Genomic DNA, 10,943 nt, shown 5'->3' with positions numbered 1-10,943 from the left:
GAGAGCATCTTTTCTGATGCGTTGAATGATATGGAGTGTTGTCCCATGAGTGAGAACTGTTCGCAATTGAAGTCCCCATTGATAGGCAAATTTGTTGAGTCTCAGGGGCTGGAAAATATATCTTTTCAACAGGATGATACTATTAACCGTCCTTGTAATTCTGTTTTCCTAGAATCATACCGATAATGTTAATGGTAAAGTTTATGAATTAGTTTTTTTTTCTTTTCTGATTTTTTTTTTAGTTTTTCGTTGATGAAACGTAAGCCGTTTAGATTTTCTTATGTTGATCTATTGGTAGGGACGTAATATGTTGTGTTCATATATGAACATTTGCTAAAGTTTCTGTATTTTAAAGTTACTAATTGCTCTTTTTACTGTATCTGTTTTAAGCTTACACTGCATAGGTGATCATGTACGTTTCTTAACATGACAAGTGTTTGAACATGTTGATAACTGAAACCTAGGTAATTATAAGTATGTGTTAACAATTGAATGTCATTATACATGTTCATTATGCATGCGTTTTAAACTTACAATTTCTGGAAAATGTGATGATTGTAGGTAAGGCTACGTCGGATGGTGTACCAATATGAGATTCTGAACAAGGCACCCAAATTTTTTGGATCCCCTGGATTTTTTAGGGCCCAATTATATATTTATTTTAATTTTTATCACAATCATTTTGACTTTCTCCCTCTTATTTTAGCCATTTGGGCAATTATAATGTTTTAATATGTAGCTCAATACCCAAGTTTTTCTTTGTTCTACCATATTGGGCAATTTGTCAATTCCTATTTACGGCTGCAAATTTGCAATCCCATCTACTTAACTCTCTAATTTGATGGTTAAACTCTCCTAGTTGTTAAGTTTCATCTTTATATTCCTGATGGCTCATTTTATGATTGAAGCACCAAACATGACCCTATTTAATAATCTTTCTGTATTTCTTGTTCGACGAGTAACCACGCCTACAATTTTGTTAATTTTGTTCATCATGATATTGATCGACATTATTCATATAACTAAAGCCATATGAAAACATGCAAAAAAGTTGAGAGTTGAGGGAGAATTTGACCCTCGAAAATCGAGCTAGGGTTTATTGAGAACATGAGGTAAACAGTAGTTGGTAAATTCCGTACATAAGATAAATCAATTTAATGGCTTATTGAAGAAAGTCGATTATGATGATTTGATTGAAAATTTTGTTTTGAATAATGTTAAAAGAATGATTTTGTTTAACTGAATTTTGTATCTTACTTTATAAATTTAAGATATATATATATATATATATATGTATGTATGTATGTATGTATGTATGTATGTATGCATGCATGCATGTATGTATGCATGCATGCATGTATGTATGCATGCATGCATGTATGTATGTATGCATGCATACATGTGTGTGTGTGTGAGAGAGAGAGAGAGAGAGAGAGAGGAAAAGATCCAGAGAAAACCTTGAACAAGAAAGAGCCGGAGAACAATGAAAAAACGGAAGAAAAAATATATTAAAATGTATGTCAAATTAAATATAATAGCTTGATCGTTTTTCTGGTATAATTGCATGAAAAAGTAACGTACTTTAACTTGATTCCTATTTTGGGTAACATACTTTCAAAACTTCCATTTTGGTATCAAAGATGTAAAGTTTTAAACATTTAAGTACCAGGTAACTTGTTGAAGTATTAACTGATTATCATGTTGATGTAACAAGTGATGTGTTATCCAATTCGGTATTATTTGTTGACGTGGTCAGTGACATGGATTTTTTTGAATCTAAAATTAGTCTTTTTTTAGTCTAAAATTAGTCTTCACCGGGTTACCCGAGTACTTAAGAGTTTAAAGTTTTACATCTTAGGTACCAAAATGAAGGTTTTGAAAGTACGTTACCCAAAATAGGAATCAAGTTAAAGTTCGTTACTTTTTCATACAATTTGCCCAATTTATTTTGCTCCTATTTTTTTGTATTTTACTGATTTTCCGATTAAAAATTTAAGAAATATTTATATTCTTTTAAGTGGTTATAATCACTATTAAATCATATCAAGTGGTTATAATCATCTGAATCTAACGATTTGGTTAAGTTATTCGATTCTTTTTTTTTCCAGAGTTATATTCCCATCTCATCCCTATATGTATACTATATTTTATATAACTAATATAAATTAATTACATATTTTTGATTTTTAAAAGAATAGAGGAAAATGACAAAAGTCCAAAGCACCCTGACTTAACGAGTTATTTAACATTCGTTAAAAGAAACGACCAAATCCGAGCATTTTTTACAAACCACAATGACTAACTATAGCTTTTAAACTGTAATAACAAAAAATTAAATTAAATCGGAAAACTATATAAACCAAAAATATATTTTACTTTTAAATATTAATTTGAGAAAAAAAATGTGAGAATACAAGAAAGGATGCGAAAGGTTCCGTTTAATCCAAAGATGCAACAACCAAGTCATACAAAAGGCCAGGCCAAGCCCACGCCTACTTAAAAAGACCAAAACACCCTCCACAACCTCACACCCTAATATTAAAAAGAAAAAGAAAAAGAAAAAGCACGCTCTCTCTCCCTTTGGAGAGGGGCTGCAAGATACCCTCAAACATTACATTAAATTACAATACAACCCCTTACACACAACACATAATAGAAAGTCAAACACTCCCAACGGTTACTTTTCTCCTTTTTCCCATCGCCACAAAAAACACCAACCAACCAACCGATTAACGGCTACTTCCGGTGTGATGGGCCTCAGGCTTAAAATTACCTCTTTGACCCCGGGATGGTAAGGGTAATATAGGGATTTGCTTTCTTCTTATTTCTCAATGTCAAAACATGTTTTTTTTCCTTTTTTTTTTTCATTTACGAAACGTTGAACCTTTCGATCAGTTGATTACCCTTTTACGATTAAGGGGAGAAGTTAAGACGGGACGTATAAGTGGCTTTGACAGCCCAATTGCCGGGAATGACATCTCGTGCCGACAAAGTTCTTCCGGTAGAAAGCGTGGTGAGCTTGACGGAAAATGGCCCTCTTAGGGGTCCACGGACGATCACCCAATTTGCACCCCATACATGACTCATCTTTAACCATTCGGTAGACTTCGCCTGTTTTATATTTAAAATAACTGTTAGCATAAAATTATCAGATTTGACAACTATAAGCTAGCTTTTTCTTTGAAGTTATTTTACATTGTCATCTAATTGATCAATTCGGTAACAACTAAATAATGACTTTCTTTATTAGATAATATGACACCCAAAATGACATAAAAACCCCAAAATAACCAAACAATGATTTGGTGAAGTTGTACCAGATGCTGTAAAGGATGGACATAGAACCAAAAGTATGAATATTCTGTATCCGACACATTCGGATTTCTCCTTGCTTCTTTTATGCAAGTGTGTGTTGTGTGTGTTTTAAAAAGCTGAATCAAAAAGTACGTCCTTTTGACTATTTTGCCCATCTGCCCACTACTCTCTCACACTTGGTAAAGTTTGGATTCACAAATCACATCTTTCTTTATTCGTCTTTCTTGGATGTAATTATTTTATAACCCCACTACTTGTCACGTAACATTTTAAATTATATATCTCCATTTCAATCTTCCTATTTTTATTATATATTCATATATTTGCCATCGAACCCAGATGCAGAAAATGTTCTTTTAGATAATACCAAATTATACAGAAAGAAACGTACCTCTCTGATGTGCATTGATCCAACGTCACCATCCCCGCCCTCGAATTCGACCAAAAGTGAAAGCCAGTAATTCGTTGATCCTTCGTTAACATGAAACGCAATGTTTCTACCCGGGTATTTGCAGGGTGTCCTACAATTTACGTGATAATTAAAATGCAATACTCATAATGTCTTGTCCTTCAAGTCAATGGTACTTTAGATTTTGAAGGATTTCCACGGAAATATATACCCTACTCTTTAAAATAGATGTCAGCTCTTCGGTAAACATTTCTTAGATCCCACCTTCAAGTGAAATATACTAAGTTATGTTGATTTGATTTAGTTTTATTAAAAAGATTGTTTGGTTGTGAAGGGTTTTGTATGATAACAAATAAAAAGATAACGAATAAACATGATTACAGAGTCATGATCACGGATAGAGTCAGGAATTTAAGTGCTAAACCTTGGAAATCTTAAGATCTCCTTTCAGGAGGGTCTGAGCCATCAGTGAGATACCACTCTATGAGCATCATGTAATTATGTAAATACATAAAGATAAATTTTATGCAAATACACAAGGATATTATATTGATTTGACAATTGTCAAGAGTTGAGGGATTTATGTTTCATTTTTAAATAGTTAGGGTGCTTTATGAACATTTATAAAATGATCGAGGACTATTAGCTAAATATAATTTGTTCCCATAAAAATCTGAATACTAACCGACGAAGAAGAGAAATAGAAGACCGTTAAATAACTAAAGCCGCGAAAGGAATGAGAAAGTACCGGCGGTAGACGACGTTAAGTACGCCACGGTTACGAAGCTGGTTGTGATCACCGGCGACCGCCATTCGACCGAAGGCGGCCCCGCTGAGGTCGAAATGAGTGTTTCCGCCGGAGCAATAACCGCCGGGACATTCGTCGGTGATTATCACCGTTACGGCGCGCCGAGAACAGATAGATTTGTCTAAACATTTGACTTTATAACAGGCACCACATCCTTCACCTGCTTTAAACAGAATTGGACTCACCGCACCTACACGCGCCCTGAATGGCTTCACATCCACCAGAGATCCGTAACCACACGCGCCACCTGTGCGAGTGGAATCACAATCAGAATCACTCACGCAGCTTCAACAGTCAACAATATGAACAGAAATGTACAACTCAACAATGCACGCAGAATAACTCTATTTTACCTAAAACGATTCTACCTATGTTAATCAAACAGAAATCAAGCAAATTACCATCGCTTCCATCGCCTTCTGGACTCCCGTACCACGTCGCGGTGGCCGGACGCCAATGTGAGCTGACGGAATGCATTAGCGGCGCACCGGAGATCTCCAGACACTGAAACACGAACCACCACATCACAACAAAACATATCCGGCCAATGCGGCTGTTGTAGCAACCGGAATCGCTCAAATTGTATGTCATGAGCACCATCGTTGAAAAACAAAAACCACAACCACCGTGTCGGAGTGATCACCGGCCGGTGGCGGAGTACACGAGGTACGAATTACAAACAATTTAGACACAGAGAAAGAGAGAATGCCGACACTGGTTTACAGAGTTAGAGTTCCACAGTGTGAGGACTGTGGGCTTCTCACATCGGTATATAATGAGGCTAAAAAAAGATAACACCACAGCCTCTGCCCTCTGATGGTTAATTTCCATTTCAGTCCTCTGTTATTTGAGTTATTTACGGTCGTGCCATTGGGTCTTTTTGTGGGTCCCAACGGCAGTTAAGGCGCCATATCCGGACTGTTCATGGTGGGGTGTCGGTTGGTTGGGTTCGGGTCGGGTAAGGGTCACCTTTTCATTTGTTTATTTTTATCGTTAATCGTTACAGATCTGTTAGATGATTCTAAACCCGTTAACCTTTTCTCTTTATCGGGTTTAGTGATCACGATTTTTTTTGTTACTTTTATTCTTTTCCTTTTTTTTTAATCATATATTTAACAAAAATAATTATATCTTGCGGACCATCCGGTTACACTCTTTCAGTTCCGTCCCAAATTAATGGATGTTTAATTAAATGTATTAAACAGTTATTATATAATTTAGGGGTCGTTTACTCAACACTTATTCAGGTAAGTGTTTATTAAGTCACATTATCTCATTAGATGAATATGATAATGACTAAGAATCTTATCCGGTAAGAATGAGACAAGGACCATGAGTCTTATCCGGTAAATGAGGGTGATCGACTCTTACCACGGTAAACGCTTACCGGGTGAATTGTTGCATACAATGTTGTTTTGATGGACTAACATCTTACCCGGTAAGTAATTAATAATGTTAAACTTTATCGATAGACACTTACCGGGTAAGTGTTTGGTAAACGGCTCCTTAATATTAAAAAATTGTTTGATTTTTTTATAATATATAATGGGCTAATTTTCCTAGTCTAAATTTTTATTTTGGTTAAACTGAGGGGAATGAAAATCTTTCGTATTCCCATTCCAAGTCATTTTCATTTTCACATTTGTATTTAGAGGTTGTTTGTTTACCGCTTAATAGTTTCATTAAGAGGCAACCTCTAAATCGTTAAGAGGTGAATTTTGTTTGACAAAAAAAGTCTGTCTCTTAATGGTTCTAAAACCCTCTGAATGATTTTGTATCTTAAATCTCCCTTAACCATTAAGAGCCCTAATTTCATTGTACACAATTACCAAACAATTATATTTTATTTTGCACTATATCATGAAAGACTCTTAATCATTATGCACCAAACTATTCAGCAGTTGCCAAACAGCCCATTAGTTTGTTTAAAAATAAATGTCTTAACTTTCAAAAGTAAGTTTCTATTTTCCCATTCTACCCTTAATTATTTGGAGGTAAAAAAAACCATCTCTACTATCAAGGGTAAAAAAGTTATTAAGTTATTAAAAAGTGTATTAATTAAACATTTTTAAAACCATGTCATTTTCATTATAAACATTTATTTTGGTATAAATGAAGTATTATTTTGTTTGTTTTAATTCAATTATATAATATAAAAATTCTTTTTATTAATTTATTCTTGTCTTTTTAGTTTTTTTTTTAATTAAATCTCCATGATTATTAGCGTTATCAAATAAGTATATGATTGATTTTATGTATTTAATTTAAAAAATTTATATAAATAAAATGAAATTTTATCTTTTTTATATTGAAATCATACTATTTGTATCGTGTAAACCATCATCTAAACTGGTGAAAGTTCTATGAATTCATCAATTAATGCCCCTTCAGAATTTACGACAGATACCATAAATGGAATTGAAATCTATTACTTGTAAGTCATCATGAACGAATCTTGGCTCTCGATGGTAATAAAGAAATTGGCTATAGATTTTGACAGTATAAACGAAATTACATAACTATCCTTATTTTAATATTTTTTTACAGTGATCGGATTAGAAACCATAAATATCATGATAATCATTTGCAAATACATCCAGACACCCCTTAAGCAACTTCGCCAAAAAAAAGTCTATTATATGACTTAAAGATCAAATTCCAAACAATGTACAACTTATATGATACAAGTATAAATATATATATATATATATATATATATATTATACTGTATAACATTTGGTAAAAACGTTTGAAGAGAATTTTTTAAGTATCGGTACGGGTTATGAATACATTATCATCTATTAAAATTTAAGTTTTACCACATTTATTACAACATGCATACAAATCCTTAAATCTCCACGTTTGAATATCATTATATAATTGATAGACAAGTTTGAATAATCTATACTATATTATAAAGCATTTGATAAAAATTCTTAAAAACTATTTTTTTATGCATGAAGTATTGGTTATTCATGCATATCACTTAAAATTCAAGATTACAAGTAATTATGAATAAACTTATTAAAGTTTCATGTTTGAATTCGTGTAATTAACTGCGGATAAACATAATCAAATGGAGGATAAACATCTCATTTTAAAATATAAAAAATCTAATATATAATTAGAATAATTATCGAGTTCTAACAAAATAATTATTTATTATCTTTATAAAAAAATTATATTATTAAACCAAATATAAATTACTTCGTTATTGAACATAAATTAATTTATAAAAAAACAATTGAATTAAAAAAATTACACAAAAAAATGAAGAATTTTAAATAGTTAATTTGATACTAATATTGATATATTTTTGTCAAATTTTTATGATATTTTCAAATTTATATTTTATTGAAAAATAAAAACATCAACGTTTTTTTTTAAATCACATAAGACCATATTATAACATCGACTGAGATAAAAAATAAAATGAAATATTAAAATCAAGATGTATCTCAGTGCATTGCGCGAGTACCCTTACAGTCCTATTAATATGACAAGATGCTGCCTAAATTTCAAATTCTTTTAGTTCAGGAACTGTATTAATTTTCTATTATCGAATTACAATAAAATTTCACATCACATTGCGTAATACGATATAGATACATAACTAGTCAGAGCATCTCCAATAATTTTATGTGAAATGAAGAAAATAAAGATTTTGAAGATTAAATTTAATTTTTACTTCGACAGATTCTTCAAGACTTTATCTTAAATAAAAAGTTGGACAGATAAAATAAAAATCTAAAAAGTTTAGAGTAATTTTTAAAATTAAACGCAGAAAAAAGAAATATTTATTTTATTGTTTATTAATTAAATTAAATTATTATTATTTATATATAGTTTATTTAAAAGTATCTTAAATATTATATCTATTACAGTATTTTAAAAATATAATTTAAAATGTTAAAATATTATAATAGAAAAACCAATGAAATAAACGTAAAAAAAATTAATTTTTTTTCAACTTTACTTATGTATTTTAAAGAAAGAAAAAAGTTTAGAAAAATCCAACGAGTTTTTATATTTTCATTGAGGGGGTCTTTACTAAATACTTATTTAGATAAGTATTTATCAAGTCACATTATCTTAACTGATAAATATGGTAAGAACCAAGAATCTCACTTGGTAAGAGTAAAGGCAAGAACCGAGAGTCTTATCTGGTAAGTAAGAGCGACGATTCTTATCACGGTTGTTGTATACAATACTATTCTGGTGAACTAAAATTTTACTCGGTAGGTAAGTAATAGTGTTGAATTTTGCCGGTAAACACTTACCCGGATAAACGTTTGGTAAACGACCCATAAGTCTGAACTTTTATTTGAATGAAAATGTATTAAACTTTCTCATTTTAATTGATCAAGTTCATGAACAATTTTTGAATAAATAAATCATCGAACTTTTAGAAAGTGGTTACCTACATCATTGTAATCCAAAAAAAGTACTTGTAACTGGTTAGGAAGGATTTTAAAGTAAAAAAAAACCTAAATCAATATTATTGCTTTCAAACTCTACATCATAAGAATCCCTCACACCCAATGCCATTACTCCCCCTTGTATGCAACGCCATTGCTCCTGCTCGCCACCCCTTGTCATCCACTCTATCATTGCCCTTCACTACTGCTGACTCTTGTCATCGATCTCCATCTTTTTTATTATTTTTATTTTTCTTTTCCAATATTCATTATTTTTTTATTTGTCTAAATGTACTACGATAAATTATTGTAAAAGAGAGAGAATCGAAAAACAAGAAAAATATCAAAGAGAGGGAGATCAACGGCAGGAGCCAACGACGGCAATAGACAAACGAAGAACAGATGTCGACGGGGGCAACGAGGGAAGCTGTTAGGTGAAAGGTTTGAATGGGGCAGGAAGTGGTAAAATTTATTTGGGTTTTTCTCACTCTAAGACCTTCATAGTCGGTTAGAAATAGCTTTTTTGAATTAAAATAACATAAGTAACCACTTTCTAAAAAATCGATAGCATATTTATTCAAAAAAATGTTCAGAAATTTAATCATTAACTCTCAGAATGTTCGTTAGGTTTTGTAACCTTTTTTCTTCAAGAAATTATAAGTCATTTGATCCAAATGCTCTTATAATTTATTCCATTCGTTCCAAAATAAATGTTTACAATTAAAAAAAGAATACAATATGTAATCATTACACTATTTAACCTACAAAATGAAAAATTCACCCTTAATTATAGATAAATATATTTTATCTATTTTATAAATAAAGATAAAATAAAAAATAGACTTATTTTTAAAAGTTGATACTTATTTTAGGGAAAATTGCATCAAAATGTAACCAATTTTCACCTAATTCCTATTTTGGGGAACTAACTTTTAAAATCATCATTTTGGGGGGACTAACTTGCACCTAATTCCTATTTTGGGGAACCAACTTTCAAAATTGTCATTTTGGTGAACCAACTTGCACCTAATTCCTATTTTGGGGAACCAACTTGCAAAATAATTATAGAAAAACAACTAAAATTCGTTTTTTTCAAAAATTAATGCAATAAGATCTATTTTTCATTTCAAATCTCGTTTTTTTTAATTCAGATATCAAATTGAACATTTAAAAAAAAAATTCCAAATTACCACAATAAAAATTGTTTTTTACTAATGCAAAAAAAATCAATTTAATAGAAAAAATTTAATTGATGCAATAAAAAATAAATATTAAATATTACATTCAAGATTTTTATATCTAACCAATCCGTATCAATTTATTTTTTTCTATTAAATTGATTTTTTTTTGCATTAGTAAAAAATAATTTTTATTGTGGTAATTTTGATTTTTTTTAAATGTTTAATTCGATATCTGAATTTAAAAAAAAAACGAGCTTTGAAATGAAAAATAGATTTTATTGCATTAGTTTTTGGAAAAAACGAATTTTAGTTATTTTTCTATAATTATTTTGTAAATTGGTTCCTCAAAATAAAATCAGGTGCAAGTTGGTTCCCTAAAATAACGATTTTAAAAATTGATTTTCTAAAATAAAAATTAAGTAAAAGTTGATTTTATTTTGATACAATTTTCTCCTTATTTTAAAATAAAGTATATGAAATTAACTATATTTCTAAAAATAGCTTTTTTGCAGTGTTTTTTGTGAGTAAATGTGAAAGCAATTTGATATGGAACAACTTCTCGGCCTACCATCTCTTGGGTTCTGTGACAATTAATTTTTGTGTTCAACTTTTGACTCCTTTGGGAGATTGGAAACGATATAATTATAATCTAATTCCACGTGTCATATTGAAACTGGTTATTTCTTGGAAAGTTTCATTAGGGTTGGCAAAAAAAACCGAAACCGACGGTGAAAACCGAAAACCGAAACTTTCGGGCCGGGTTCGGGGACATTTTATCGGGGACGGGACGGGGATTTTAACGGGGATGGGGA

The 10,943-nt window shown here is 31.0% G+C and overlaps 1 protein-coding gene across 1 annotated transcript; it reads right to left on the bottom strand.

Moving 5' to 3' along the window:
• Positions 1 to 2,421: 2,421 nt before the first annotated feature.
• On the bottom strand, positions 2,422 to 5,260 carry LOC112525503 (expansin-B3-like). Its single transcript, XM_025135660.1, has 4 exons — positions 4,934 to 5,260; positions 4,473 to 4,779; positions 3,707 to 3,836; positions 2,422 to 3,111 (listed from the first exon to the last, which is right to left on the bottom strand). The coding sequence occupies exons 1-4, from the start codon at positions 5,130 to 5,132 to the stop codon at positions 2,914 to 2,916; spliced, it is 834 nt and encodes a 277-aa protein (XP_024991428.1). The 5' UTR covers positions 5,133 to 5,260; the 3' UTR covers positions 2,422 to 2,913.
• Positions 5,261 to 10,943: the final 5,683 nt, after the last annotated feature.

Source organism: Cynara cardunculus, assembly GCF_001531365.2.
Source record: "Cynara cardunculus var. scolymus isolate 2C chromosome LG 13, CcrdV1, whole genome shotgun sequence".
NCBI classification, from domain to species: domain Eukaryota; kingdom Viridiplantae; phylum Streptophyta; class Magnoliopsida; order Asterales; family Asteraceae; genus Cynara; species Cynara cardunculus.
The sequence above is the reverse complement of the archived record's forward strand: the minus strand, read 5'-3'. Positions and strand labels throughout refer to the sequence as shown.

What these genes read in the sequence shown, in the direction of transcription:
- LOC112525503 (XM_025135660.1), bottom strand. Translation starts at nt 5,132, where the DNA reads ATGGTGCTCATGACATACAATTTGAGCGATTCCGGTTGCTACAACAGC. An exon ending in AGAAGGCGATGGAAGCGATG is followed by an intron (nt 4,780 to 4,933) that starts GTAATTTGCTTG and finishes CCACTCGCACAG; the next exon opens with GTGGCGCGTGTGGTTACGGA. An exon ending in CTTAACGTCGTCTACCGCCG is followed by an intron (nt 3,837 to 4,472) that starts GTACTTTCTCAT and finishes CGTAAATTGTAG; the next exon opens with GACACCCTGCAAATACCCGG.